Source organism: Cherax quadricarinatus, chromosome 69 (genome assembly GCF_038502225.1).
Source record: "Cherax quadricarinatus isolate ZL_2023a chromosome 69, ASM3850222v1, whole genome shotgun sequence".
In the NCBI taxonomy this organism is placed as follows: Eukaryota; Metazoa; Arthropoda; class Malacostraca; order Decapoda; family Parastacidae; genus Cherax; species Cherax quadricarinatus.
The window spans coordinates 1748255-1775867 of record NC_091360.1 but is presented as its reverse complement, the minus strand read 5'-3'; the positions used below and the strand labels follow the sequence as shown (position 1 = coordinate 1775867).

The 27613-nt window shown below is 35.6% G+C and overlaps 1 protein-coding gene across 1 annotated transcript in view; it reads left to right on the top strand.

Annotated features, from left to right (window-relative positions):
- LOC128701898 (titin-like) overlaps positions 1-27613 on the top strand; it is a 298565-nt gene that overhangs the window by 246529 nt on the left and 24423 nt on the right. Inside the window, exons 2-5 of the mRNA XM_070099809.1 lie at positions 6476-6574; positions 7658-7830; positions 9707-9861; positions 11751-27613. The exon at positions 11751-27613 is cut by the window's right edge and continues 22359 nt beyond it. Of these exons, the coding sequence (XP_069955910.1) occupies positions 6476-6574; positions 7658-7830; positions 9707-9861; positions 11751-27613 (16290 nt within the window). The remainder of the gene's footprint in view (positions 1-6475; positions 6575-7657; positions 7831-9706; positions 9862-11750) is intronic.

Sequence of the window (27613 nt, the reverse complement as noted above, 5' to 3'; positions counted from 1 at the left end):
TAATAACTACGGATTGAGGGAATAAGACACATACGCACAATTAAAACATACGCACAATTATTAGCATCAGGACTGACTTTGTCACTCTTGATGCTAATAATATGAGGAGCGATAAAAGCCACAATTAGAGAAATATCTCTTTAGTAAATTCATAATAGTTCCTACATGACACCTTCCCACTCTCAAGACTAAACCAATCCAAAATATTTCTCTTCTTCAGATAACTCCCTGGTGTATTGTCTTTCAAAAAGCCACATAAATAATCCACTACCCACAAAAGACCAATAAAATATTTATATTTAATTAAGAAATTTAAGTGAAAGATTTGCATTTATACTAAAATTTAGGATTTTTTTTTTTTACAGAATATTTCGTTGTTTCAGCGATGCCTTCAGTGTTTTTTTGCTGATTTTTGTGTCGCTACACAATGACCAATTCTGTCCAGATGACTATTTTAAGGCAGAAAAAGAGAGTACAAAATACGAAAAATAAAAATCACAGTACCTTAAGGCTCAACCCACATATTGGAAATGGTAATCTAGACGATGTTTCGCATCTGGAACGCTATCAGGTCGAGAGTTCAGTTGATTATCCACAACATGCTCTAGATTCCGGGTTATTAAACATTGGCTGAAGTCTCAAATGACCACTGATGTACTAATTTCATTAGGTGGCAAAACTGTACAGTTGATCATTAGAGTAGGCAAAGTAACTCTGCCCTTAGGTGAAGGTACCAAGTTAGTCCAAGCTATTCGCAGGTACCAGGCCATTAATCACAGAATTGGAATCTCAAAGCAATACTGACCTGTTAGCCTCATCTGGTCTCTGTACTGATCTGTTGGAGAGAAAAGGTCACGAGGTCACGCCAACAGCTTGACCTCGTCCAGTGCCTCTGGTCAGAACACTGACGCAACCCATAGGAGGTGACAGGGACTACAGAAATCGATGCCAGATCACGAGGTCACGGCAACAGCTTGACCTCGTCAAGCGCCTCTGGTCAGGACACTGTGACACAGCTCACTGCAGGTGACAAGAACTACAGAAATCGTTGCCAGGTCATTTCGACAAGAGGTCAGAGGTCAACAACCAGAGTTATTGATCCTGTGTGTTACCAAGGCTGTCTGGCTCTCCCACTATCTCTCTCTCTCTCTCTGCTTTAAATAGTTTTCCCTTTCTCCTCCTCTTTTATTTTCCATTTTACTTCCCTTTCGTTCTCTTGTTGTGCGCGTTCTTTCCATTTAATTCAGTACTTCATGTTCCATTGCGTTGTTTCCCCTTCCTTTCAATTACCTTTCACTTGTTCTCTGGTTTCGTTTTTCTGGTCAGTTACAATTTCCTGTTTTTGTTCTCTTGTTTATCTTTCTTTTCATTTTGCTATAATTGTAGTATTTTTGTTTTTTCTATTTCTTTCCTTTCCTTTGACTTTTTTTTACTTGACTTCCTCCTGAAATTTTTCAGCTCAAATGCTGTGTTTGCCATGACTGTTTGCTCTCTCTCTCTCTCTCTCTCTCTCTCTCTCTCTCTCTCTCTCTCTCTCTCTCTCTCTCTCTCTCTCTCTCTCTCTCTCTCTCTCTCTCTCTCTCTCTCTCTCTCTCTCTCTCTCTCTCTCTCTCCCTCTCTCTCTCTATCTATCTATCTATCTCTCTATCTATCTATCTATCTTTACTAATACTGGTTAAATTTACGAAGGAGCTGTCTTCAACAAGAACTTACCACGGTCTTCCGGTCATTTCCTAGTCCCTGGTGTCTTACAAATGAGATTCCGTATTGTGCACCAACTGCCTGATTGACCAAGCTCTTCACCATCATTAAGGCACTCTCCCTTCAGAGCGCCTATTAGAGAGAAGGAAGAGCTGGATACATAACTATGTCAGGAATGCTGTGAAGTTGGCGAGAATTAAACCGGAGTTGTTGAGAGAAGGATAAAAATACAACGTTATTGTTCTGAACTAGAGAGAAATTTTTTTCTCATTAAGCAAGTTGGTCTAAAAAGATTGATTAATTAACTAAGTAAGCTGGTAAACATGGACTGTTGAAGAACATAAGGGCTAGTGAAGAGCATGTGGAGTGGTGTTAAGCATGTGGAGTGGTGTTAAGCATGTGGAGTGGTGTTAAGCATGTGGAGTGGTGTTAAGCATGTTGACTATATAAAACCATATGGACTATAGAAAGGCATAGGGACTAGTGGCACACATATGAGACTTGAGAAGTGGAGCCGAGAGGATGCCAATAGGATGATAACGGGAGTTAACGCACATGATAATATGGATCCATAAAATTACACGGAACATTCATGCATGATATAGGTCATGTTCGATGTTGTACAGTTTAAACATCAGGAGTATGTTCAACAGCTAAAGATCAACATAAACATTTTGCTGGATATAATACTGCACAAATTTTCAACCTTATGTTACACTACTTAAACATCAGGGGGAATTATTCTGTCAATTATTCTGTCTAAACATTCTTGAATGTTTTCTCTCATATTTCATACTTAATCATTTAAACATTGATAATATATATGTATCAAGGTTTAAACATAGTATCATATATCTCAAACAATATATACTCCTAAATATTTACCGAATATTTCTTGGAGTTTTGAGCGGGTGGTAAGGAACTGGGTTTGAAGAGACACTTTAAACTCAATAAAAGACCTTGTCTTGAAGACTCCAAACACTCATTCATTTCCTTCCAGACGCAACCTATTTATCCTTTAAGATGTCACAAAGATGTGACCAAATGAGGTCACTCCCTCACCCTTCATTCTATGTCTCTTTAGAAACCTTTATCTAGCTGCCTGGAAGTCTCCCTTTAGCTCTCTGAAATCCCTCATTTTCTTCCTGGAATAGTCCTTCAGACACGCTGGAAATATACATAAATAACACGCACATAGAAGGCTGGAACTTACCTGTAAAATTGAAAGAGGGAAATAGAGAAGATGAGCATAAGTGGAAAGGGAATGAATATGGAAGTTAAAGAGATGGGAAGAGAAAGAGTGAAAAGAATCCAGAGATGAGGGAGGAGAAAAGAGTACAGAAAGAAGCGGGAAGAAAATAACTTTAGGAAATCTTGATAAGAAAGGAGGCTGATGATGAAGATGTAAACACAGTAAAGAGAATGAGAACTAGAAGAAGGCATTGAAGAACTAGAAGATGGTGTTGAAGAACTAGAAGATGGTGTTGAAGAACTGGAAGAAGGTGTTGAAGAACTGGAAGAAGGCGTTGAAGAACTAGAAGATGGTGTTGAAGAACTAGAAGATGGTGTTGAAGAACTAGAAGATGGTGTTGAAGAACTAGAAGATGGAGTTGAAGAACTAGAAGATGGTGTTGAAGAACTAGATGAAGGCGCTGAAGAACTAGATGAAGGCGCTGAAGAACTAGATGAAGGCGTTGAAGAACTAGATGAAGGCGTTGAAGAACTAGATGAAGGCGCTGAAGAACTAGATGAAGGCGTTGAAGAACTAGATGAAGGCGCTGAAGAACTAGATGAAGGCGCTGAAGAGCTAGATGAAGGCGCTGAAGAACTAGATGAAGGCGTTGAAGAACTAGATGAAGGCGCTGAAGAACTAGATGAAGGCGTTGAAGAACTAGATGAAGGCGTTGAAGAACTAGATGAAGGCGCTGAAGAACTAGATGAAGGCGTTGAAGAACTAGATGAAGGCGCTGAAGAACTAGATGAAGGCGCTGAAGAACTAGATGAAGGCGTTGAAGAACTAGATGAAGGCGCTGAAGAACTAGATGAAGGCGTTGAAGAACTAGATGAAGGCGCTGAAGAACTAGATGAAGGCGTTGAAGAACTAGATGAAGGCGCTGAAGAACTAGATGAAGGCGCTGAAGAACTAGATGAAGGCGTTGAAGAACTAGATGAAGGCGCTGAAGAACTAGATGAAGGCGCTGAAGAACTAGATGAAGGTGTTGAAGAACTGGAAGAAGGTGTTGAAGAACTGGAAGAAGGCGTTGAAGAACTGGAAGAAGGTGTTGAAGAACTGGAAGAAGGCGTTGAAGAACTGGAAGAAGGCGTTGAAGAACTAGATGAAGGCACTGAAGAACTAGATGAAGGCGTTGAAGAACTAGATGAAGGCGTTGAAGAACTAGATGAAGGCGCTGAAGAACTAGATGAAGGCGCTGAAGAACTAGATGAAGGCGTTGAAGAACTAGATGAAGGCGTTGAAGAACTAGATGAAGGCGTTGAAGAACTAGATGAAGGTGTTGAAGAACTAGATGAAGGCGCTGAAGAACTAGATGAAGGCGCTGAAGAACTAGATGAAGGCGTTGAAGAACTAGATGAAGGCGTTGAAGAACTAGATGAAGGCGTTGAAGAACTAGATGAAGGTGTTGAAGAACTAGATGAAGGCGTTGAAGAACTAGATGAAGGCGTTGAAGAACTAGATGAAGGCGTTGAAGAACTAGATGAAGGCGTTGAAGAACTAGATGAAGGCGTTGAAGAACTAGATGAAGGCGTTGAAGAACTAGATGAAGGCGTTGAAGAACTAGATGAAGGCGTTGAAGAACTAGATGAAGGCGTTGAAGAACTAGATGAAGGCGTTGAAGAACTAGATGAAGGCGTTGAAGAACTAGATGAAGGCGTTGAAGAACTAGATGAAGGTGTTGAAGAACTAGATGAAGGCGTTGAAGAACTAGATGAAGGCGCTGAAGAACTAGATGAAGGCGTTGAAGAACTAGATGAAGGCGTTGAAGAACTAGATGAAGGCGCTGAAGAACTAGATGAAGGCGTTGAAGAACTAGATGAAGGCGCTGAAGAACTAGATGAAGGCGTTGAAGAACTAGATGAAGGTGTTGAAGAACTAGATGAAGGCGTTGAAGAACTAGATGAAGGTGTTGAAAAACTAGATGAAGGCGTTGAAGAACTAGATGAAGGCGTTGAAGAACTAGATGAAGGCGCTGAAGAACTAGATGAAGGCGTTGAAGAACTAGATGAAGGCGTTGAAGAACTGGAAGAAGGTGTTGAAGAACTGGAAGAAGGCGTTGAAGAACTGGAAGAAGGCGTTGAAGAACTGGAAGAAGGCGTTGAAGAACTGGAAGAAGGTGTTGAAGAACTGGAAGAAGGCGTTGAAGAACTGGAAGAAGGCGTTGAAGAACTGGAAGAAGGCGTTGAAGAACTGGAAGAAGCCGTGAAGAAGAGGAGGAGCCGTTGAAAGAACAGAAAAGGAAGATGACCTCTTGAATAAAGTGAAAGTTGTTTATTCAAGGCCGTGAAACCAGTCAGGTTTCTGAATAGGAAGAAAGGGTTGGTGCTGAAGATGGAGGCGCTAAACTTAAGAGGAAGACTGAGAGAGAGATAAAGAAGAATAAAAAAAAGGAAGAGAAGGTCTTGCCTGACATAATCTTCTCGACTACCCAAGAGGAGGCTCTCAAGCCTCTTCAGGCAACGCGAAAAAGAAAAGAAAATTTTGGTCCTGTATTGTGGAAGAGATCCTCAAGTCTTGTCACCGAGCCAAGGGTAACGTCCAGTAGGCGACCACCAGATTCTGCAGACTTTATAAGGAATACAAGTCGGGTGAGAACCTTCGGCTACTTCCTCCTCCTCTTCCTCCTCCTCCTCCTCCTACTCCTACTACTACTACTACTACTACTACTACTACTACTAATTTTCTCTTCCTTCTCTTTCTCTTCTTTCTCTTCCTCCTCCTGTGTGGCATCTTAAAGGAGCTCTTGAGGTATTTACCTGACGTGGGTAGCTGGGAGAGGAGACGAGGGATCTTCATTTGTTTGTGTAACGGCCATCGCGAGTAGTAGTTGTAATAGTAGCAGCAGCAGCAGCAGCAGAAGTAGTAGTAGAAGTAGTAGTAGTAGTAGCAGTAATAGCAGTAGCAGTAGTAGCAACAGCAGTAGTAGTAATAGTAGTATGAACAGTAGAAGTAGTGGTAGTAGTAGTAGTAGTAGTGGTAGTAGTAGTAGTAGTAGTAGTAGTAGTAGTGGTAGTAGTAGTAGTAATAGTGGATGTAGTAGTATGTTTTTATATTAAAAAATCCATTCTTTCCCAAGTGTCTCATCTTTTTTTTTTTTTTTACTTTTTACTAAGGACTCTATAAATCATTGATCAGGATATACACAGTTGAGAGACACCATCTTGTAGATCAGGGCTTCTTGCCTCTACATAATCTTGAATATTGTCACTACATTGGCACCTGTTTAATGTATTTTACCTCTCACGTCCAAAAAGTGTTTCGTAGATTTTTAATAGTTGATTTTATAGGTCGTCACTTCCTTCCATCAGTATCCATATTAAGATACTGTCTGGCAAAAGTTGCAATTGTTCGTAATCTTATCTTGGCTCTGTATTACACAGTATTTTTTTAATAATACCGATTTCCATAAGTATGAATAATCATTTTATTTCTAATGGTGTATTTCTTCTTGCCTTATAAGTTGTATTTGTCATATAATAGTGATTTATGCATGCCACTGCAAGCTCTTTATATTCTTCTGATACAAGGATTTGTCCTCAGGGTTCCTTTCTTGGGATGAAGAAAAGGCGCACGTGGACATCCACAAGGAACTCGCAACCATCGCTGAACTTAACTTAGAAGGAGAAGAACAGAAAGGAGGTGAGTCGTGACAGTCTTTGTATCTTGGCTGAAACTCAGCTGGTTTTTTCAGTGTCTCGTGTGGCACGTAGAAAATAATTCCTTACTGACAATAGCTATCCACTTGCTATTATTATTACAATCAAAATTAAGTGCTAAAATTTTCCACATGTTCCATCGACACTCATATATAATCTTGTGTTTAGTTCAGGTATTTCAGCACTTGGCACTTAGGAAGATGTGTATGACTTGAAATATAATTATTTCCATGAGTAGGACTGCTCCCTGTAAAAACGTCCTCCCTGACAGGCTTGGCAGGCTCGAAACGTCATGCTCGAAACGTTATCCAGGCAATACGAATAGCAATATTTTAAGCCCATCGTAGAGACATGATATTCCTAACTGTGCACATAGCTAGTCAGTCAGCTTACTAACTAGCTAAGTAGGCACGCTGTACTCTTCCTCATTAACAAATTTAGAGCAAGGGTAGTGTCAGGTCAGAGTGAAAATTAGCAAGTCAGGTACTACCTTTCATACTTATTTCAGTCCTAATTTAAAATGCTCCTCCCCCCAAGTCAAAGACCACCAAAAAAATTATCTGAATTTCTGTCTCATAGGATATAATCTATGATATCATAAGGTATCGCAGATTACATCCACACATCTGGCAGGTTAGACTTCATAGGATGGCAGGTATTACCTGGATTATACCTGGAAGGTGTTCCGGGGGTCAACTCTCCCGCGGCCAGGTAAAATAACCCTTTGCGCTGCCCTGACCTGTATTGTAAGCAACGTTACGCTCTGTGATGCGCTTTGTTAAGTCGTTCTAAACAGAGAGAAATATCGTGCATAATAAATTTTTGGTTTCCATAAAGCTTTTTATCAGAATGTTGTATACGTCAGTGCAACTCCAGGCTGTTACTGTATGTATCAGTATGACGACAGGCTGGGTTATGGTATATATATATATAAATAGATAGATATATTATGTATCTACTGAGACGCTGTATCTCAAGTATATTTAAATGTCTCGTAACACTTATCAGTGAGAATAAAACTTGTGCATATTATAACAGCACAAATAAGATGTATCTACTTCGGCAGGAGAACGGCTGATACAATATGCCACCGAGAATCTGGTCGCAGAGGTGTTGATCCACCCCCAGGTCAACACACTGCAGCAGTGCCTCAAGAACCTACTCTCCTCCTTCACCAAACATAGACACATCATCCACGCTGGATACGCCTTCACAGGCTCAGGCTCGTGGATGCTCCAGGTGTGTATATATGTGTATATTAATGTTAGAATATACAGATACAAGAATGTAAATAAGACACAAACTTTCATCACGTTTCTCTCTGGAGATAAATGGTATTAAATACTAACACGATGGAAAAATTGGTCCGTCTCAAATCCAACCGCCTCAACATTTTCCACCTGACTCTAAACCCTGTATATACTCACATACTCTGTGACTTGATAAATCCCACTGTGTTTGCGAAACGTTGTCAATAAAGGATCGCATTATAGCAAATTACTCACGAAATCGTAATGACACGATTGCAAACAAACCATACCACGGGCGGGGATAGAACCAGCGATCAGAGAGTCATAAAACTTCAGGCCTATGCTAACCTTCCTATGGTGTATAAATATACCTAGTTGGTTGAATCTTATTGTGGCTAGCTGGCCCAGTGACTAACGCGACGGTCTGGAGTTTCATGACTCTGATCGCGGGTTCTAACCCCTTCCCCGCCGTGGTATGGTATATTATACTACATTTTTCTCTGTTTTTCCAAAGTTTCTCTCTGCTAAGCGCAAGTTTCCTGTGAAGTGTTGAAAGTTACGCTAATGTGACTCTTTTATTCTCTACGCAATACGTCGTTTATTTAATTAAGAAGACGCTTCGTCCACCAGATACTTCATCAATCCGTGGACTGACGAGATCCCTGGTGGACGAAACTTTTCTCAAAAATGCCATAAACTGTATATAGTGTCTTATTCACATTCTCCAGGTGTTTATCACCCCCATGTTTTGAAGACCATCACATATTACGATATAACTCACTGAAGCCATGACAGACAATCTTAAAACTAGCAGACCAGTGGACATGCGATAGAACCTCCTCTCCCCCTTCCCCTCTCGGGAGCTGCAAATAATCGTGTCCTTACGATTTATTGATTTTTTTTTTTTGCCTATGTAAATAACCCATTGTTTGGGAGAGGAAAATTTAGACGAGGTTTCGTTTCTTCATTGATCATTATTAAGTTACAATGTTCATGATTTTTATTATGGTTCAGGGTTTACCGAAACCTCGCCTGTAGTTTCCTCTCATGTTCATTCTAGTCATTTCATAAAGCTTTTCATTTAAGACAGTTTTCACTTCTAAATCTCTTTCCCTAGTCAATACACCTGCAATTTGCCTTCCTTTATATTTCTAATTTAGATTCGTAATAGCACTCTTTGTTCTGTAAATATTACTTACATTTCAACAAACCACTGCGCTTCTATGCAAACTGGTTCAGACTTTTTCTGCCACCGATACTTTAAATGTTTACTCTATTTCCTGCTATTCTTGTCCTCTCCAACGAATATGTGATACTGGCCGCTTCGTTACCGGCAAATATTGTCAAATAAATATTTTTTTCTGAAATAACGACCCTATTGTTTGTGATGTTAGGGAATCATAGTTATCCCACTAGCAGGTCCAGTGACATAATTGTCAATCCCTCTGTTACACATCACAGACCCATATTAAACAGAGAGAAACATGCACTGGAACAAGCCTTTATTCGTTTTGTGCAGTAAAGAGCTTTTTAAAACCATGAATTGATAAAGATCTACACCAGTGTCATTTCTTCATATAGTTGGCAGAGCGTCATTTAAACAGATGCCATCTGAACGGGCTCTTACACATATTTAATTACAGAAGCTTAATCCTTTCTTGGTGTCCGTAACTGCTTGACTCTCAATGTGCACCGTCAAATATTCTAATTTTCCGGACGCGTGACAAGACCTGATCATGAGGACTATAAGCGGGATCCCGCTTATAGTCCTCAACGTCACCCCATAACTGCCATCACCACTACTAAAAAATTACCTTTAAATGATTATCTTTTTCTCCCCAACTGACAGCGTCTTCATCTTACAGGATGGAACTTTCTCAGTGGCGGACCTCATCGCTGCCTTCAGTGAATATGAAGTGCAGCGGGTCCTTCATGCCTATGAGAACTGTATTACTATTGACATCCATTGTGCTCCCGAGGGACACTGGTCGACACATTTCCTTGCGAAGGAATCATTTAGGTAGACTCCCTGTTTACCTTTTCTTCCTGTGTTGTATCTGAGAGTTTATCAGTTTATCAGTTTATTTCGCGGCTTATTAGACGCATTATTTTCCATAAAATGTCTCCAAAAACCACCCTGCGTCCTATAAACTGAAAGTCAGTGACGGGAGCTATGAGTTTGGGGTGGGCTGCAGCTCTCCCAGTTACGTTCGATGCTGAGCCATTGAAACTATAACAAGTCTTATAAGTCGCGTCTTATAAGCCGCGAAATACGGTAATTAATTACTCTCTTAGTTTTTCGTGTTTCTCAGTTCATCAATATTCAAGTTTATCAGTAAGACTACTTACTTCTATATCTATTTTTTTTTTTTGGATTCATATTGTTGACATAAAAATAACGATAATAATAGTGTTAATAATAACATTGATATTATTAATTCCACTACATGCAGTACATTAACCAAAATTATTATCATTATACAATTGTTCATTAATGGTTTATTAACTGGGTTTAAGTATATCGACTTCACGATGATCGTTAAGGCTGCATGTCACCTGTGCACCACCAGTCAAGAATACTTTAATATCTAGGATATGGATCCAAGTAAACTCTATATACACACACATACACACACACACACACACACACACACACACACACACACACACACACACACACACACACACACACACACACACACACACACACACAAAAATATATATATATATATATATATATATATATATATACATATATATATATATATATATATATATATATATATATATATATATATATATATATATATATATTTATATATATATATATATATATTTATATATATATATATATATATATATATATATATATATATATATATGTGTGTGTGTGTGTGTATATATATGTGTGTATATATATATATATATATATATATATATATATATATATATATATATATATATATATACATATATATATATATATATATATATATATATATATATATATATATATATATATACATATATATATATATATATATATATATATATATATATATATATATATATATATATATATATATATATATATATATATATATATATATATATATACATATAAGTGAATTATAATTTATTTAAGTAAATTTTTTCTTTAAACAGTATGAATAATATATAATAATGTATATGTATGTTAAAATGTATTTACTTGATGCTTTTCACAGATTACCACATATTTATAATATGGCCATTATTAAAAAAATGTAGCTTAGAATCAAAATAATTATTGAACATTGGAAGTTACTCCAGACTTTAGTGAACTAGGTTATGAAGGTCATTATTGCTTAATATTCTGTGTGAGGCTGCGTGGTTAGTGATTAGTCTCTCATTAATAGTTAGTTTTTTCTTAGGTAAATCATAAATATCAGATAAATGTGCGTATAGGCTTGTGTGAAGTCTAGATCTGAAAGCTAATAAATACAGTTAAATGTTAAATAAATTAATTTATATAGCACTTCAGGTATTCTTGTGTTAGTACACATAGCAATATTTGACTCTAGTGTCAGTACACAGTCAAGCATGACTGTTTACTGGGGGAGGAATCACGCAGAATGATGTTCACATGAACTGCTCAAAGATTATGAGAAATTATACTCATTAACGTCACGCATCTAAGTGAAACCTCTTCTGGTGAAAGTCATAGACTGAGGAACCTTGTAGTCAGAATTTGGCGATTACGAAATATTATGTATTAAAAACTTCTAAATTTTAACAGTCAAAAGTTATGATAAGTAATGAAACATTTATATTAAAATATGTATAGTAAAATGTGTACTTTGAAATATGCATATCAGTAATTATTCATGTATTTTCCTTATGTCACTAATATGATAATTTACATTGCAGCAAACTATGTCGTGTGACAGTGAACCCGGACGACAAGATTGAGATCACCCCCGGAATCTCAACTTTCGTCCTCTACCTGTCTCAATTCCTCAGTAGTACAGCTATCGAGGATCTTCTCGAGCCTTCAGACATTGTGGGTAACATCCGCTTCTCTCGCCCCACTTTATATGTCTTCCCAGGTGGACAAGGCGACTCAGCTCTCTTCGGCGTCAATGGATTTAACATGCTAGTGGATGGCGGCTATAATTACAAGGCCTGTTTCTGGGACTTTACACGACATCTTGATCGTCTCGATGCAGTCTTGATCACAAGGCTTAACAGTTCTAATCTTATGGGCATCACAAATGTGATTCGTAGAAAAGCATTAAGTGCAGTGTATCCACAGATAGGACATACATTTTGCAATGTTGCTGGTTCATTAAAGTCTCCCGATGGTGACAAAGACAGAGACCCATTACTCATTAATGTCTGGGATGAAGGTCATTTATTGCGAGAAAATTTAAGACAAATTAGTTTAAAACCTCACTTGTGTTTCCGTGACAATGCCATGGAACCAATTAATTTATATCATAAAGTAGGACATGGAAAACTTGATATGTATGTGATAAATCCCTCTAGAGACAGTAAAGAAGTGCGAGAGTTTATGCAAAGATGGAACAATGAAGTGATTTCATCTGACGTGGGCTCTACTAGCTACAAAATTGGTGATAAAATCTTTCACTGTCCTTTAACAAACCTTACCTCCATATGTGCACTGTTGATATGGCAACCTAACGACCCAAGTGATACAATAACTAGAATTCTTTTCCCTGGAAGTACTCCCCAACACAAAATATTTGAAGGCCTTGAAAGGTTACGCAATTTAGAATATCTCAAATATCCAACTTGCTCAGCGAAGTCCATTAAAGCAGCAGCTGAAGAACGCAAGAGCACGAAAACCATGGAAAAGCTCTTAGCTGATTCCAAGCCAACCAAAGCAGTCAGTCCATCCCCACCAACACATAGACTTAGAAGGGAAAGAATTGACAGATCGATTAGTAGAGAAGAAAGAAGAAGGTTAAAGATGGAACGCTCGGAATATCAAGAGAAAACTATTCGTGAATCTAAAAAGGAAAGAAAAGTTGAAAGAAAGGTAGAAAAGAAATCAATCAAACGGGAAATCAAGAAAGAGAAAATCGAAGATAGAAAGGAAGAGAAAGTTACAACTGAGCTTGAAGAAACTAAAGAAAAAATGAATGGCCATGACATAATCATTGATTCTTTGGAATCTATTGAAGACAAGAAAATCATTACCACAGAAGAGGTCACTATAGCTAAAGAAGATCTTAGAATAACAGAAGATGTTACTGATCTGGCTGTTACCAAAGAACCTCCTAGTTTACCCATACATATAGCTGAAGAAACAATAGAACCAAAAAAGACCATAGAACAAGAAGAAATACCAATCAAAGAAGTAGAAGTTAGACCAATTGAATTGGAGGCAAGAATAGAAGCTATGGAAATAATAGAAACTAAAGAACTACCAGAGCTTGAGTCACTGGAACTCAAAGAAGCCTCCCTAGTCTCTGCTGAATCTGGTGTTGTAACTGGTGAAGAAAGAGAATCCTCTCTCGAAATTGAGCAGATTAAAGAAATCAAGGAAAAACCTAAGCTTAAGGAGAGGAAAATAAAGGAAACCGGTGTTCCTGACAGACCCAAGAAATATCGGAAACCTAAAGTTGAATCCCGCATAGATACAGGTGATAGAAGAGCGAGGATTGAAGACAAAACACGTGTTGAAAGAAAAATCAAAGAAAGAAAAAGCCTTGAAAGAAAAGAACGAAAAGAACGCAAAGCAGAACCTGAAGAAAAGAAGGAAGGTGAACCCACTGAAAAGAAACCAGAGGTAAAAGAAAGAAAAATCAGAAGAATAAAGAAGACTGTTGACGAAGCAGGTACACCCAAAAAGCCACTGACACCCGAGAAGAAAAGACGGCTAAAGAAGGTTACTCCAGCAGAGAAGGAGGAGAAGGTGAATGGTGAAGTTAAACACATTAAACCCTCCGTTCCTAAAGTCCCTCGGGTTGAAAGAAGAATAGTTCCTAAGACTACCCCAACTGCAGCTCGCGAGATAACGCACAAGAAACTAGTTGATGACAGGAACAGAGCGGCAAAGGCTGCTGAGGCGGCGAAGAAGGAGTTGAAACCCAAACCATCAGTGCCAAGGGCTGCGGCAAGACAGGCAGCACCTAGCAGACCTCTTAAGGCAAGAAAGATCGAGAAACCACCAGCACCAAAACCCGACGGACCAATGAAAAAGATCATCACCGGAGCAGCTGTGAAAGCAGGAGTCATGGCCGCGGCTGTATCAGGCGTGGCTGTGGTGGAAGCAGCTGCTGACCGCGAAGATGTAGAGGAGATTGTGGCTCCTATGAAAGAAGCCGAAGATCTCATGCTGGTTCCTGACCAAGATGAAGAGGACCGCATCTCTGACATTGCTAACATTCCAGGTGTACAGGAAATCAAATTAGACGAAGACACTTTGCAGATTATAGATAAAAATCAGCTTGAAGAGGAAGAAAAAGATTCTCTAATTTTGCATGAAGAAGGAGTTGTTGAACATGTCGAGAAGGAAGATGTAATTGAGGAAGTGGAAGAGCACATAGAAGCTGAAAAGGAAATTGAAGAGGAGGAGGAGGAAGAGGAAGAGGAAGAAGAGGAAGAAGAGGAAGAGGAGGAGGAAGAAGAAGAAGAGATAGAAGAAAAAGAAATAGAGGAAGATATTGAAAAGGCAGAAAAATTAAGAGAAGAAATAAAAGCATACGAAGACGAGGAAGTACTTGAAGATGAAGAGAAAATAAGCATCGAAGAAAAAGAAGATGAAGCAGAAAAGATGAAGAAAGAAGACAAGATCACCCTTCCTGAAGCCAAAGCTGAAGATATTGCAAAACTTGAAGAAAAACATGAAGCAGAAGATATATACGAGAAGATCGAAACCGAAGACGTATACGCAACCTTACCCAGTAGTGCAAAGCTCACAGAGTACAAAGAAAAATATGAAGAGAAACCAATTAGAGGCTTATTCACTGGGTTTGCTATTCCTGCCGCTGAACCTAAGGAGGTGGAAGCAGTACCAAAGGAACCAAGTCCTAAGGCCAGAGAAGACACGATGATTCCAACATCCTTCCCTGAAGCAATATTCAAGCCTGCCCCACCAGTTCATCCAAGAGATATAATCAAAACACCAGATGAGGTGGATGACCTTCCAATACACGAGGAGGTGGAATCCATCGAACATGATCTCTATGAGAAGGAAATCGAAGTTGAAAAACGATCTGTTGAAGATCTCGACCTTGGTTCTCCTGTTCTAGAAGTTAAGGGAGAATTACAAATTAGAGAAGAAATGGGAATTGAGAAACACGAAAAAGAGCTGGAAAAGGAAGTTTCCAAGGAAAGCGAGGTGGAAGAAGAGCTTGAAGAGGAAGAAATCTCTAAAGAGGAAAAATTATCTAAGTCTTTAGAAGACTTTGAGGCAAAATACGAAGAATTTAGAACTACTGCCGTCACAGAAGTAATTGAAAAAGGCGTGATAGTAACTGATACAACAGATATTACCACGAAATTAGACAAAGCTGAGCTTCTTAAAGACATTGCAATCACTCTTGGAGAGAGAGAAGAGCCAGTCAAAGCAAAGCTTCCAGAGCCTGAAATTGGTGAAAAGGAAGAAGTTCATGAAGAACCAATTGTCAAACACGAGAAACCAAAGAAAGTAACACCAACGTACGAAGAACTTGAACCTGAGAAAGTTCCTGAAAAGGAAAAACGGGATAAAGAAGAAAAAGAAATTGATGAGCTAGAATATGAAGACAAAGAATTGCTAGAAGTTAAAGAAAAGGAAATTACAGAAATGATGGAAAAAGATCAGGTTTATAAAGCTGAAATAGAGGAAAAGACAGTTGAAGAAGTCAAAGAAGTTACAGAAGAGGAAGTCAAACGAACTGAATTCCTTCAAGAAATAGAAGCAATAATAAGATTAGGTTCAACAACAGAACAAATTATTGAGTACATAGAAATACAAGAAAGAAGAAGAGGAAAAATATTAGGATGGAGAACAGAAGAAATAATTGAATATATTGAGACCCAAGAAAAAAGATTAAAGGAAGTTGAAGAAGAAGAGAAGGTTATTGAAAAAGAAGTTGAGATAGTTGAAGTTACAAAAGAAGTAGAAGAAGTTATCAAGAAAGAAGAAGTAAAGAAAATAGAAGAAGTGCCTGAAAAGATCAAAGAAATAACTGAAGAAATCCCCGAAAAAGAAGTTCCAAAGAAGGATATTGTAAAAGAAGAAGTCACAGTTGAAGATGTCGCCCGAACTGACTTCCTCAAAGAAATACAAGAAAAAATTAGACTAGGCTCAACAAGAGAAGAAATTATTGAATACATTGTAATACAAGAAAGAAAACGAGGTAAAATATTAGGCTGGAGAACAGAAGAAATAATTGAATATATTGAGACACAAGAGAGAAGAATAAAGGAAGTTGAAGAAGTTACTGAAGAATTAGAAGTAAAGAAAGTAGAAGAGATTGCTAAGAAAGAAGAAGTAAAGGAAGTAGAAGAGATTCCTAAGAAAGAAGAAGTAAAGAAGATGGAAGTGCCTGAAAAGGTAACAGAAGTTACAAAAGTAATCCCTGACAAAGTACCTGAAAAAGAAGTCATAGTTGAGGATGTCAAACGAACTGAATTCCTCGAAGAAATAGAAGAAAAAATACGACTAGGCTCAACAAGAGAAGAAATAATTGAATACATTGTTATTCAAGAAAGAAGAAGAGGACAAATATTAGGATGGACGACAAACGAAATTATTGAATATATTGAGACACAAGAAAGAATATTAATGGAAGCTGAAGAAAAGGTTGAAGAAGAGAAGGTAATTATAGAGAAAGAAGCAGAAAAAGTAGAAGTTACAAAAGAAGTAGAAGTCAAAGAAGTAGAAGTTGTCAAGGAAGAAGAGATAATGAAAGAAGAAGTGCCTGAAAAGATCAAAGAAATAACTGAAGAAATCCCCGAAAAAGAAGTTCCAAAGAAGGATATTGTAAAAGAAGAAGTCACAGTTGAAGATGTCGCCCGAACTGACTTCCTCAAAGAAATACAAGAAAAAATTAGACTAGGCTCAACAAGAGAAGAAATTATTGAATACATTGTAATACAAGAAAGAAAACGAGGTAAAATATTAGGCTGGAGAACAGAAGAAATAATTGAATATATTGAGACACAAGAGAGAAGAATAAAGGAAGTTGAAGAAGTTACTGAAGAATTAGAAGTAAAGAAAGTAGAAGAGATTGCTAAGAAAGAAGAAGTAAAGGAAGTAGAAGAGATTCCTAAGAAAGAAGAAGTAAAGAAGATGGAAGTGCCTGAAAAGGTAACAGAAGTTACAAAAGTAATCCCTGACAAAGTACCTGAAAAAGAAGTCATAGTTGAGGATGTCAAACGAACTGAATTCCTCGAAGAAATAGAAGAAAAAATACGACTAGGCTCAACAAGAGAAGAAATAATTGAATACATTGTTATTCAAGAAAGAAGAAGAGGACAAATATTAGGATGGACGACAAACGAAATTATTGAATATATTGAGATACAAGAAAGAAGAATAAAGGAAGTTGAAGTAGAAGAAGTTAAAGAAGAAGAAGAAAAGGAAGTTCGTAAAAAAGAAGTGGAGGAAGCTGAAAAAGTTGCAGAAGAAGAAAAAGAACTTGTTGCAAGGGAGATTGAAGAAGCTGAAGTTACGAAAGAAGTTGAACTAAAAGAAGTAGAAGTTACCGAGATAGAAGAAATAAAGAAAGTAGAAGAAGTTATCACAGAGATGAAAGAAATTCCCGAGAAAGAAATACCCAAAGAAGACATTGTTAAAGAAGAATTAATTGTTGAAGATGTCAAACGAACAGAAATCCTTCACGAAATTGTTGAGAGAATAAGACTAGGATGGACAAGAGAAGAAATTATTGAATACATTGAAATTCAAGAAAGCAGAAGAGGAAAAATATTAGGATGGAGAACAGAAGAAATAATCGAATATATTGAGACACAAGAAAGAATATTAATGGAAGCTGAAGAAAAGGTTGAAGAAGAGAAGGTAATTATTGAGAAAGAAGCAGAAAAAGTAGAAGTTACAAAAGAAGTAGAAGTCAAAGAAGTAGAAGAAGTTGTCAAGGAAGAAGAGATAAAGAAAGTAGAAGAAGTGCCCGAAAAGATCAAAGAAATAACTGAAGAAATCCCCGTAAAAGAAGTTCCAAAGAAGGATATTGTAAAAGAAGAAGTCACAGTTGAAGATGTCGCACGAACTGACTTCCTCAAAGAAATACAAGAAAAAATAAGACTAGGCTCAACAAGAGAAGAAATTATTGAATACATTGTAATACAAGAAAGAAAACGAGGTAAAATACTAGGCTGGAGAACAGAAGAAATAATTGAATATATTGAGACACAAGAGAGAAGAATAAAGGAAGTTGAAGAAGTTACTGAAGAATTAGAAGTAAAGAAAGTAGAAGAGATTGCTAAGAAAGAAGAAGTAAAGGAAGTAGAAGAGATTCCCAAGAAAGAAGAAGTAAAGAAGATAGAAGTGCCTGAAAAGGTAACAGAAGTTACAAAATTAATCCCTGACAAAGTACCTGAAAAAGAAGTCATAGTTGAGGATGTCAAACGAACTGAATTCCTCGAAGAATTACAAGAAAAAATAAGACTAGGCTTAACAAGAGAAGAAATAATTGAATACATTGTTATTCAAGAAAGAAGAAGAGGACAAATATTAGGATGGACGACAAACGAAATTATTGAATATATTGAGACACAAGAAAGAAGAATAAAGGAAGTTGAAGAAGTTAAAGAAGAGGAAGAAATTGTTGAAAAAGAAGTAGAGAAAGTTGAAGTCACCAAAGAAGAAGTAAAAGAAGAGAAGGTAATTACTGAAAAGGAAGTAGAAAAAGTTGAAGTCACTAAAGAAGAAGTTGAAGTAAAAGAAGTTGAGAAAGTTATCGAGGTAGAAGAGGTGCAGAAAGAAGAAGTGACTGAAAAGGTAACAGAAATTAAAGAAGTTATCCCTGAAAAAGAAGTACCCGAAAAAGAAGTACCAGAAATTAAAGAAGTTAGCCCCCAAAAAGAAGTACCAGAAAAAGAAGTACCTGAAAAAGAGATACCAGAAAAAGAAGTACCAGAAAAAGTAACAGAAAAAGCAGTACCAGAAAAAGCAGTGCCAGAAAAAGTACCAGAAAAAGAAGTGCCAGAAAAAGAAGTGCCAGAAAAAATACCAGAAAAAGAAGTGCCAGAAAAAGAAGTACCAGAAAAAGAAGTATTAGAAAAAGTACCAGAAAAAGAAGTGCCAGAAAAAGTACCAGAAAAAGAAGTGCCAGAAAAAATACCAGAAAAGGAGGTACCAGAAAAAGAAGTGCCAAAGAAAGAAGTATCAGAAAAGATACTAGAAAAAGAAGTACCAGAAAAAGAAGTGCCTGAAAAAGAAGTACCAGAAAAAGAAGTACCTGAAAAAGAGATACCAGAAAAAGAAGTACCTGAAAAGGAAGTACCAGAAAAAATACCAGAAAAAGAAGTATTAGAAAAAGCACCAGAAAAAGAAGTGCCAGTAAAAGTACTAGAAAAAGAAGTACCAGAAGAAAAAGAAGTGCCAGAAAAAGAAGTGCCAGAAAGAATACCAGAAAAAGAAGTGCCAGAAAGAATACCAGAAAAAGAAGTGCCAGAGAAAGAAGTACCAGAAAAGGTATTAGAAAAAGAAGCACCAGAAAAAGAAGTACCAGAAAAAGAAGTACCAGTAAAGGTACTAGAAAAAGAAGTGCCAGAAAAAGAAGTACCTGAAAAAGAAGTACCAGAGAAAGAAGTACCAGAAAAGGTACTAGAAAAAGAAGTACCAGAAAAAGAAGTACCAGAAAAAGAAGTACCAGAAAAAGAAGTACCTGAAAAGGAAGTACCAGAAAAAATACCAGAAAAAGAAGTATTAGAAAAAGCACCAGAAAAAGAAGTGCCAGTAAAAGTACTAGAAAAAGAAGTACCAGAAGAAAAAGAAGTGCCAGAAAAAGAAGTGCCAGAAAGAATACCAGAAAAAGAAGTGCCAGAAAGAATACCAGAAAAAGAAGTGCCAGAGAAAGAAGTACCAGAAAAGGTATTAGAAAAAGAAGCACCAGAAAAAGAAGTACCAGAAAAAGAAGTACCAGTAAAGGTACTAGAAAAAGAAGTGCCAGAAAAAGAAGTACCTGAAAAAGAAGTACCAGAGAAAGAAGTACCAGAAAAGGTACTAGAAAAAGAAGTACCAGAAAAAGAAGTACCTGAAAAAGAAGTACCAGAAAAAGAAGTATTAGAAAAAGTCCCTGAAAAAGAAGTACCAGTAAAGGTACTAGAAAAAGAAGTACCAGTAAAGGTACTAGAAAAAGAAGTACCAGTAAAGGTACTAGAAAAAGAAGTACCAGTAAAGGTACTAGAAAAAGAAGTACCAGAAAAAGAAGTGCCAGAAAAAATACCAGAAAAAGAAGTATTAGAAAAAGTACCTGAAAAAGAAGTACCAGTAAAGGTACTAGAAAAAGAAGTACCAGAAAAAGAAGTACCAGAAAAAGAAGTACCAGAAAAAGAAGTACCAGAAAAAGAAGTACCAGAAAAAGAAGTACCAGAAAAAGAAGTACCAGAAAAAGAAGTACCAGGAAAAGAAGTACCAGAAAAAGAAGTGCCAGAAAAAATACCAGAAAAAGAAGTTGCAGTTGAGGAAACGAGACAAACAGAATTCCTTACAGAAGTATGTGAAAGAATACAGTTAGGATGGACAAGGGAAGAAATAATTGAATACATTGAAATCCAGGAAAGTAGAAGAGGTAAAATACTAGGATGGACAAGAGAAGAAATTATTGAATACGTTGAAGTACAAGAAAGAAGACAAAGGGTGGAAGAGGAAGTCTCTGAAGAAGAAAAAGAAATTTCTGAAAGAGAAATTGAAGAAATTGAGGTTTCCAAAGAAGTAGAAGAAAAAGTAGAAGAAATTACCATGATAGAAGAGGTGAAGAAAGTAGAAGTTCCCAAAGAGATAAAAGAAATTAAAGAAGAAATTCCCGAAAAAGAAATACCCAAAGAAGACATTGTTAAAGAAGAATTAATTGTTGAAGATGTCAAACGAACAGAAATCCTTCACGAAATTGTTGAGAGAATAAGACTAGGATGGACAAGAGAAGAAATTATTGAATACATTGAAATTCAAGAAAGCAGAAGAGGAAAAATATTAGGATGGAGAACAGAAGAAATAATCGAATATATTGAGACACAAGAAAGAATATTAATGGAAGCTGAAGAAAAGGTTGAAGAAGAGAAGGTAATTATTGAGAAAGAAGCAGAAAAAGTAGAAGTTACAAAAGAAGTAGAAGTCAAAGAAGTAGAAGAAGTTGTCAAGGAAGAAGAGATAAAGAAAGTAGAAGTGCCTGAAAAGATCAAAGAAATAACTGAAGAAATCCCCGTAAAAGAAGTTCCAAAGAAGGATATTGTAAAAGAAGAAGTCACAGTTGAAGATGTCGCACGAACTGACTTCCTCAAAGAAATACAAGAAAAAATAAGACTAGGCTCAACAAGAGAAGAAATTATTGAATACATTGTAATACAAGAAAGAAAACGAGGTAAAATACTAGGCTGGAGAACAGAAGAAATAATTGAATATATTGAGACACAAGAGAGAAGAATAAAGGAAGTTGAAGAAGTTACTGAAGAATTAGAAGTAAAAAAAGTAGAAGAGATTGCTAAGAAAGAAGAAGTAAAGGAAGTAGAAGAGATTCCCAAGAAAGAAGAAGTAAAGAAGATAGAAGTGCCTGAAAAGGTAACAGAAGTTACAAAATTAATCCCTGACAAAGTACCTGAAAAAGAAGTCATAGTTGAGGATGTCAAACGAACTGAATTCCTCGAAGAATTACAAGAAAAAATAAGACTAGGCTTAACAAGAGAAGAAATAATTGAATACATTGTTATTCAAGAAAGAAGAAGAGGACAAATATTAGGATGGACGACAAACGAAATTATTGAATATATTGAGACACAAGAAAGAAGAATAAAGGAAGTTGAAGTAGAAGAAGTTAAAGAAGAAGAAGAGAAACCAACTGAGTTAGAAGTAAAGAAAGAAGTTACACCAGAAAAAGAAGTAAAGAAAGAAATTACACCAGAAGAAAAAGAAGCTGTACCAGAAATAAAGAAGGAAATTACACCTGAAAAAGAAGCAGAAGTTACAATAGAGGAAAAAGAAGTAATTAAAGAAGTTATTTTAGAAAAAGAAGTTACACCAAAAGAAAAAGAAGTTATACCAAAAGTAAAAGAAGTAAAGAAAGAAGTAACACCAGAAAAAGAAGAAGTTATTCCAGAAGTAAAGAAAGAAGTTACACCAGAAAAAGAAGAAGTTATACCAGAAGTTAAAGAAGTAAAGAAGGAAGTTACACCAGAAAAAGAAGTAGAAATTATACCGGAAGTCAAAGAAGTTACAGCAGAAAAAGAAGTTATTCCAGAAGTTAAAGAAGTAAAGAAAGAAGTTACACCAGAAAAAGAAGTTATTCCAGAAGTTAAAGAAGTAAAGAAAGAAGTTACAGAAGAAAAAGAAGTTATTCCAGAAATTAAAGAAGTAAAGAAAGAAGTTTCACCAGAAAAAGAAGCAGAAGTTGTACCAGAGGTTAAAGAAATAAAGAAAGAAGTTACACCAGAAAAAGAAGTCATTCCAGAAGTTAAAGAAGTAAAGAAAGAAGTTACACCAGAAAAAGAAATTATACCAGAAGTAAAGAAAGAAGTTACACCAGAAAAAGAAATTATACCAGAAGTTAAAGAAGTAAAGAAAGAAGTTACACCAGAAAAAGAAGTTATTCCAGAAATTAAAGAAATAAAGAAAGAAGTTACACCAGAAAAAGAAGTTATTCCAGAAATTAAAGAAATAAAGAAAGAAGTTACACCAGAAAAAGAAGTTATTCCAGAAGTTAAAGAAGTAAAGAAAGAAGTTACACCAGAAAAAGAAGTTATTCCAGAAATTAAAGAAATAAAGAAAGAAGTTACACCAGAAAAAGAAGCAGAAGTTGTACCAGAGGTTAAAGAAATAAAGAAAGAAGTTACACTAGAAAAAGAAGTAGAAGTTATTCCTGAAGTAAAGAAAGAAGTTACACCAGAAAAAGAAGTAGAAGTTATACCTGAAGTCAAAGAAGTAAAGAAGGAAATTACACCAGAAAAAGAAGTTATTCCAGAAGTTAAGGAAGTAAAGAAAGAAGTTACACCAGAAAAAGAAGTTATACCAGAAGTTAAAGAAGTAAAGGAAGAAGTTACACCAGAAAAAGAAGTTATACCAGAAGTTAAAGAAGTAAAAGAAGAAGTTACACCAGAAAAACAAGTTATACCAGAAGTTAAAGAAGTAAAGAAAGAAGTTACACCAGAAAAAGAAGCAGAAGTTGTACCAGAGGTTAAAGAAATAAAGAAAGAAGTTTCACCAGAAAAAGAAGTTATACCAGAAGTAAAGAAAGAAGTTACACCAAAAAAAGAAGTAGAAGTTATTCCTGAAGTAAAGAAAGAAGTTACACCAGAAAAAGAAGTAGAAATTGTACCTGAAGTCAAAGAGGTAAAGAAGGAAATTACACCAGAAAAAGAAGTTATTCCAAAAGTTAAAGAAGTAAAGAAAGAAGTTACACCAGAAAAAGAAGTTATACCAGAAGTTAAAGAAGTAAAGGAAGAAGTTACAACTGAAAAAGAAGTTATACCAGAAGTTAAAGAAGTAAAGAAAGAAGTTACACCAGAAAAAGAAGTTATTCCAGAAGTTAAAGAAGTAAAGAAAGAAGTTACACCAGAAAAAGAAGCAGAAGTTGTACCAGAGGTTAAAGAAATAAAGAAAGAAGTTACACCAGAAAAAGAAGTTATACCAGAAGTTAAAGAAGTATTGAAAGAAGTTACACCAGAAAAAGAAGTTATACCAGAAGTTAAAGAAGTAAAGGAAGAAGTTACACCAGAAAAAGAAGTTATACCAGAAGTTAAAGAAGTAAAAGAAGAAGTTACACCAGAAAAAGAAGTTATACCAGAAGTTAAAGAAGTAAAGAAAGAAGTTACACCAGAAAAAGAAGCAGAAGTTGTACCAGAGGTTAAAGAAATAAAGAAAGAAGTTTCACCAGAAAAAGAAGTTATACCAGAAGTAAAGAAAGAAGTTACACCAGAAAAAGAAGTAGAAGTTATTCCTGAAGTAAAGAAAGAAGTTACACCAGAAAAACAACTTATTCCAGATGTTAAAGAAATAAAGAAAGAAGTTACGCCAGAAAAAGAAGTAGAAGTTACTCCTGAGGTAAAGAAAGAAGTTACACCAGAAAAAGAAGTAGAAGTTACTCCTGAAGTAAAGAAAGAAGTTACACCAGAAAAAGAAGTAGAAGTTATACCTGAAGTTAAAGAAGTAATTGAAGAAGTTATTCCAGAAGTTAAAGAAGTACCGAAAGAAGTTACACCAGAAAAAGAAGCAGAAATTATGCCAGAAGTTAAAGAAATAAAGAAAGAAGTTACACCAGAAGAAATAGTGGTACCAGAAGTAAAGGAAGAAGTTACACAAGAAAAAGAAGTTATGCCAGAAGTAAAGAGAGAAATTAGTCCAGAAAAAGAAGCTATTCCAGAGGTTAAAGAAGTAAAGAAAGAAGTTACACCAGAAAAAGAAGTTATACCAGAAGTTAAAGAAGTAAAGAAAGAAGTTACGCCAGAAAAAGAAGTTATACCGGAAGTGAAGAAAGAAGTTACACCAGAAAAAGAAGTTATACCAGAACAAGTAGTTGTACCAGAAGTTAAGAAAGAAGTTACACCAGAAAAAGAAGTTATGCTAGAATTAAAGGGAGAAGTTACTCTAGAAAAAGAAGCTATTCCAGAAGTTAAAGAAGTAAAGAAAGAAGTTACACCAGAAAAAGAAGCAGAAGTTATAACAGAAGTTAAAGAAATGAAGAAAGAAGTTACACCAGAGAAAGAAGTTATTCCTGAAGTAAAGAAAGAAGTTACACCAGAAAAAGAAGTTATTCCAGAAGTTAAAGAAGTAAAGAAAGAAGTTACACCAGAGAAAGAAGTTATTCCAGAAGTTAAAGAAATAAAGAAAGAAGTTACACCAGAAAAAGAAGTAGAAGTTACTCCTGAAGTAAAGAAAGAAGTTACACTAGAAAAAGAAGTAGAAGTTATACCTGAAGTAAAGAAAGAAGTTACCATAGAAAAAGAAGTAGAAGTTATTCCTGAAGTAAAGAAAGAAGTTACACCAGAAAAAGAAGTTATTCCAGAAGTTAAAGAAGTAAAGAAAGAAGTTACACCAGAGAAAGAAGTTATTCCAGAAGTTAAAGAAATAAAGAAAGAAGTTACACCAGAAAAAGAAGTTATTCCAGAAGTTACAGAAATAAAGAAAGAAGTTACACCAGAAAAAGAAGTTATTCCAGAAGTTAAAGAAATAAAGAAAGAAGTTACACCAGAAAAAGAAGTAGAAGTTATACCTGAAGTAAAGAAAGAAGTTACTCCAGAAAAAGAAGTAGAAGTTATTCCTGAAGTAAAGAAAGAAGTTACTCCAGAAAAAGAAGTAGAAGTTATACCTGAAGTTAAGAAAGAAGTTACACCAGAAAAAGAAGTAGAAGTTATTCCTGAAGTAAAGAAAGAAGTTACTCAAGAAAAAGAAGTTATTCCAGAAGTTAAAGAAATAAAGAAAGAAGTTACACCAGAAAGAGAAGTTATTCCAGAAGTTAAAGAAATAAAGAAAGAAGTTACACTAGAAAAAGAAGTAGAAGTTATACCTGAAGTAATGAAAGAAGTTACCATAGAAAAAGAAGTAGAAGTTATTCCTGAAGTAAAGAAAGAATTTACACCAGAAAAAGAAGTTATTCCAGAAGTTAAAGAAATAAAGAAAGAAGTTACACCAGAAAAAGAAGTTATTCCAGAAGTTACAGAAATAAAGAAAGAAGTTACACCAGAAAAAGAAGTTATTCCAGAAGTTAAAGAAATAAAGAAAGAAGTTACACCAGAAAAAGAATTAGAAGTTATACCTGAAGTAAAGAAAGAAGTTACTCCAGAAAAAGAAGTCGAAGTTATTCCTGAAGTAAAGAAAGAAGTTACTCCAGAAAAAGAAGTAGAAGTTATACCTGAAGTTAAGAAAGAAGTTACACCAGAAAAAGAAGTAGAAGTTATTCCTGAAGTAAAGAAAGAAGTTACTCCAGAAAAAGAAGTAGAAGTTATTCCTGGAGTAAAGAAAGAAGTTACTCCAGAAAAAGAAGTAGAAGTTATTCCTGAAGTAAAGAAAGAAGTTACTCCAGAAAAAGAAGTTATTCCAGAAGTTAAAGAAATAAAGAAAGAAGTTACACCAGAAAGAGAAGTTATTCCAGAAGTTAAAGAAATAAAGAAAGAAGTTACACCAGAAAAAGAAGTAGAAGTTACTCCTGAAGTAAAGAAAGAAGTTACACTAGAAATAGAAGTAGAAGTTATACCTGAAGTAAAGAAAGAAGTTACCATAGAAAAAGAAGTAGAAGTTATTCCTGAAGTAAAGAAAGAAGTTACACCAGAAAAAGAAGTTATTCCAGAAGTTAAAGAAATAAAGAAAGAAGTTACACCAGAAAAAGAAGTTATTCCAGAAGTTACAGAAATAAAGAAAGAAGTTACACCAGAAAAAGAAGTTATTCCAGAAGTTAAAGAAATAAAGAAAGAAGTTACACCAGAAAAAGAAGTAGAAGTTATACCTGAAGTAAAGAAAGAAGTTACTCCAGAAAAAGAAGTCGAAGTTATTCCTGAAGTAAAGAAAGAAGTTACTCCAGAAAAAGAAGTAGAAGTTATACCTGAAGTAAAGAAAGAAGTTACTCCAGAAAAAGAAGTCGAAGTTATTCCTGAAGTAAAGAAAGAAGTTACACCTGAAAAAGAAGTTATTCCAGAAGTTAAAGAAGTAAAGGAAGAAGTTACACCAGAGAAAGAAATTATTCCAGAAGTTAAAGAAATAAAGAAAGAAGTTACACCAGAAAAAGAAGTTATTCCAGAAGTTAAAGAAGTAAAGAAAGAAGTTACACCAGAGAAAGAAGTTGTTCCAGAAGTTAAAGCAGTAAAGAAAGAAGTTACTCTAGAAAGAGAAGTAGAAGTTATTCCTGAAGTAAAGAAAGAAGTTACTCCAGAAAAAGAAGTAGAAGTTATACCTGAAGTTAAGAAAGAAGTTACACCAGAAAAAGAAGTAGAAGTTATTCCTGAAGTAAAGAAAGAAGTTACTCCAGAAAAAGAAGTAGAAGTTATTCCTGAAGTAAAGAAAGAAGTTACTCCAGAAAAAGAAGTAGAAGTTATTCCTGAAATAAAGACAGAAGTTACTCCAGAAAAAGAAGTAGAAGTTATACCTGAAGTTAAGAAAGAAGTTACACCAGAAAAAGAAGTAGAAGTTACTCCTGAAGTAAAGAAAGAAGTTACTCTAGAAAAAGAAGAAGTTATTAGTGAAGTAAAGAAAGAAGTTACCCCTGAAAAACAAGTAGAAGTTATTCCTGAAGTAAAGAAAGAAGTTACACCAGAAAAAGAAGTTATTCCAGAAGTTAAAGAAGTAAAGAAAGAAGTTGCACCAGAGAAAGAAGTTATTCCAGAAGTTAAAGAAATAAAGAAAGAAGTTACACCAGAAAAAGAAGTAGAAGTTATACCTGAAGTAAAGAAAGAAGTTACCCCAGAAAAAGAAACAGAAGTTATTCCTGAAGTTAAGAAAGAAGTTACACCAGAAAAAGAAGTTATTGCAGAAGTTAAAGAAGTAAAGAAAGAAGTTACACCAGAAAAAGAAGTTATTTCAGAAGTTAAAGAAGTAAAGAAAGAAGTTACACCAGAAAAAGAAGTTATTCCAGAAGTTAAAGAAGTAAAGAAAGAAGTTACACCTGAAAAAGAAG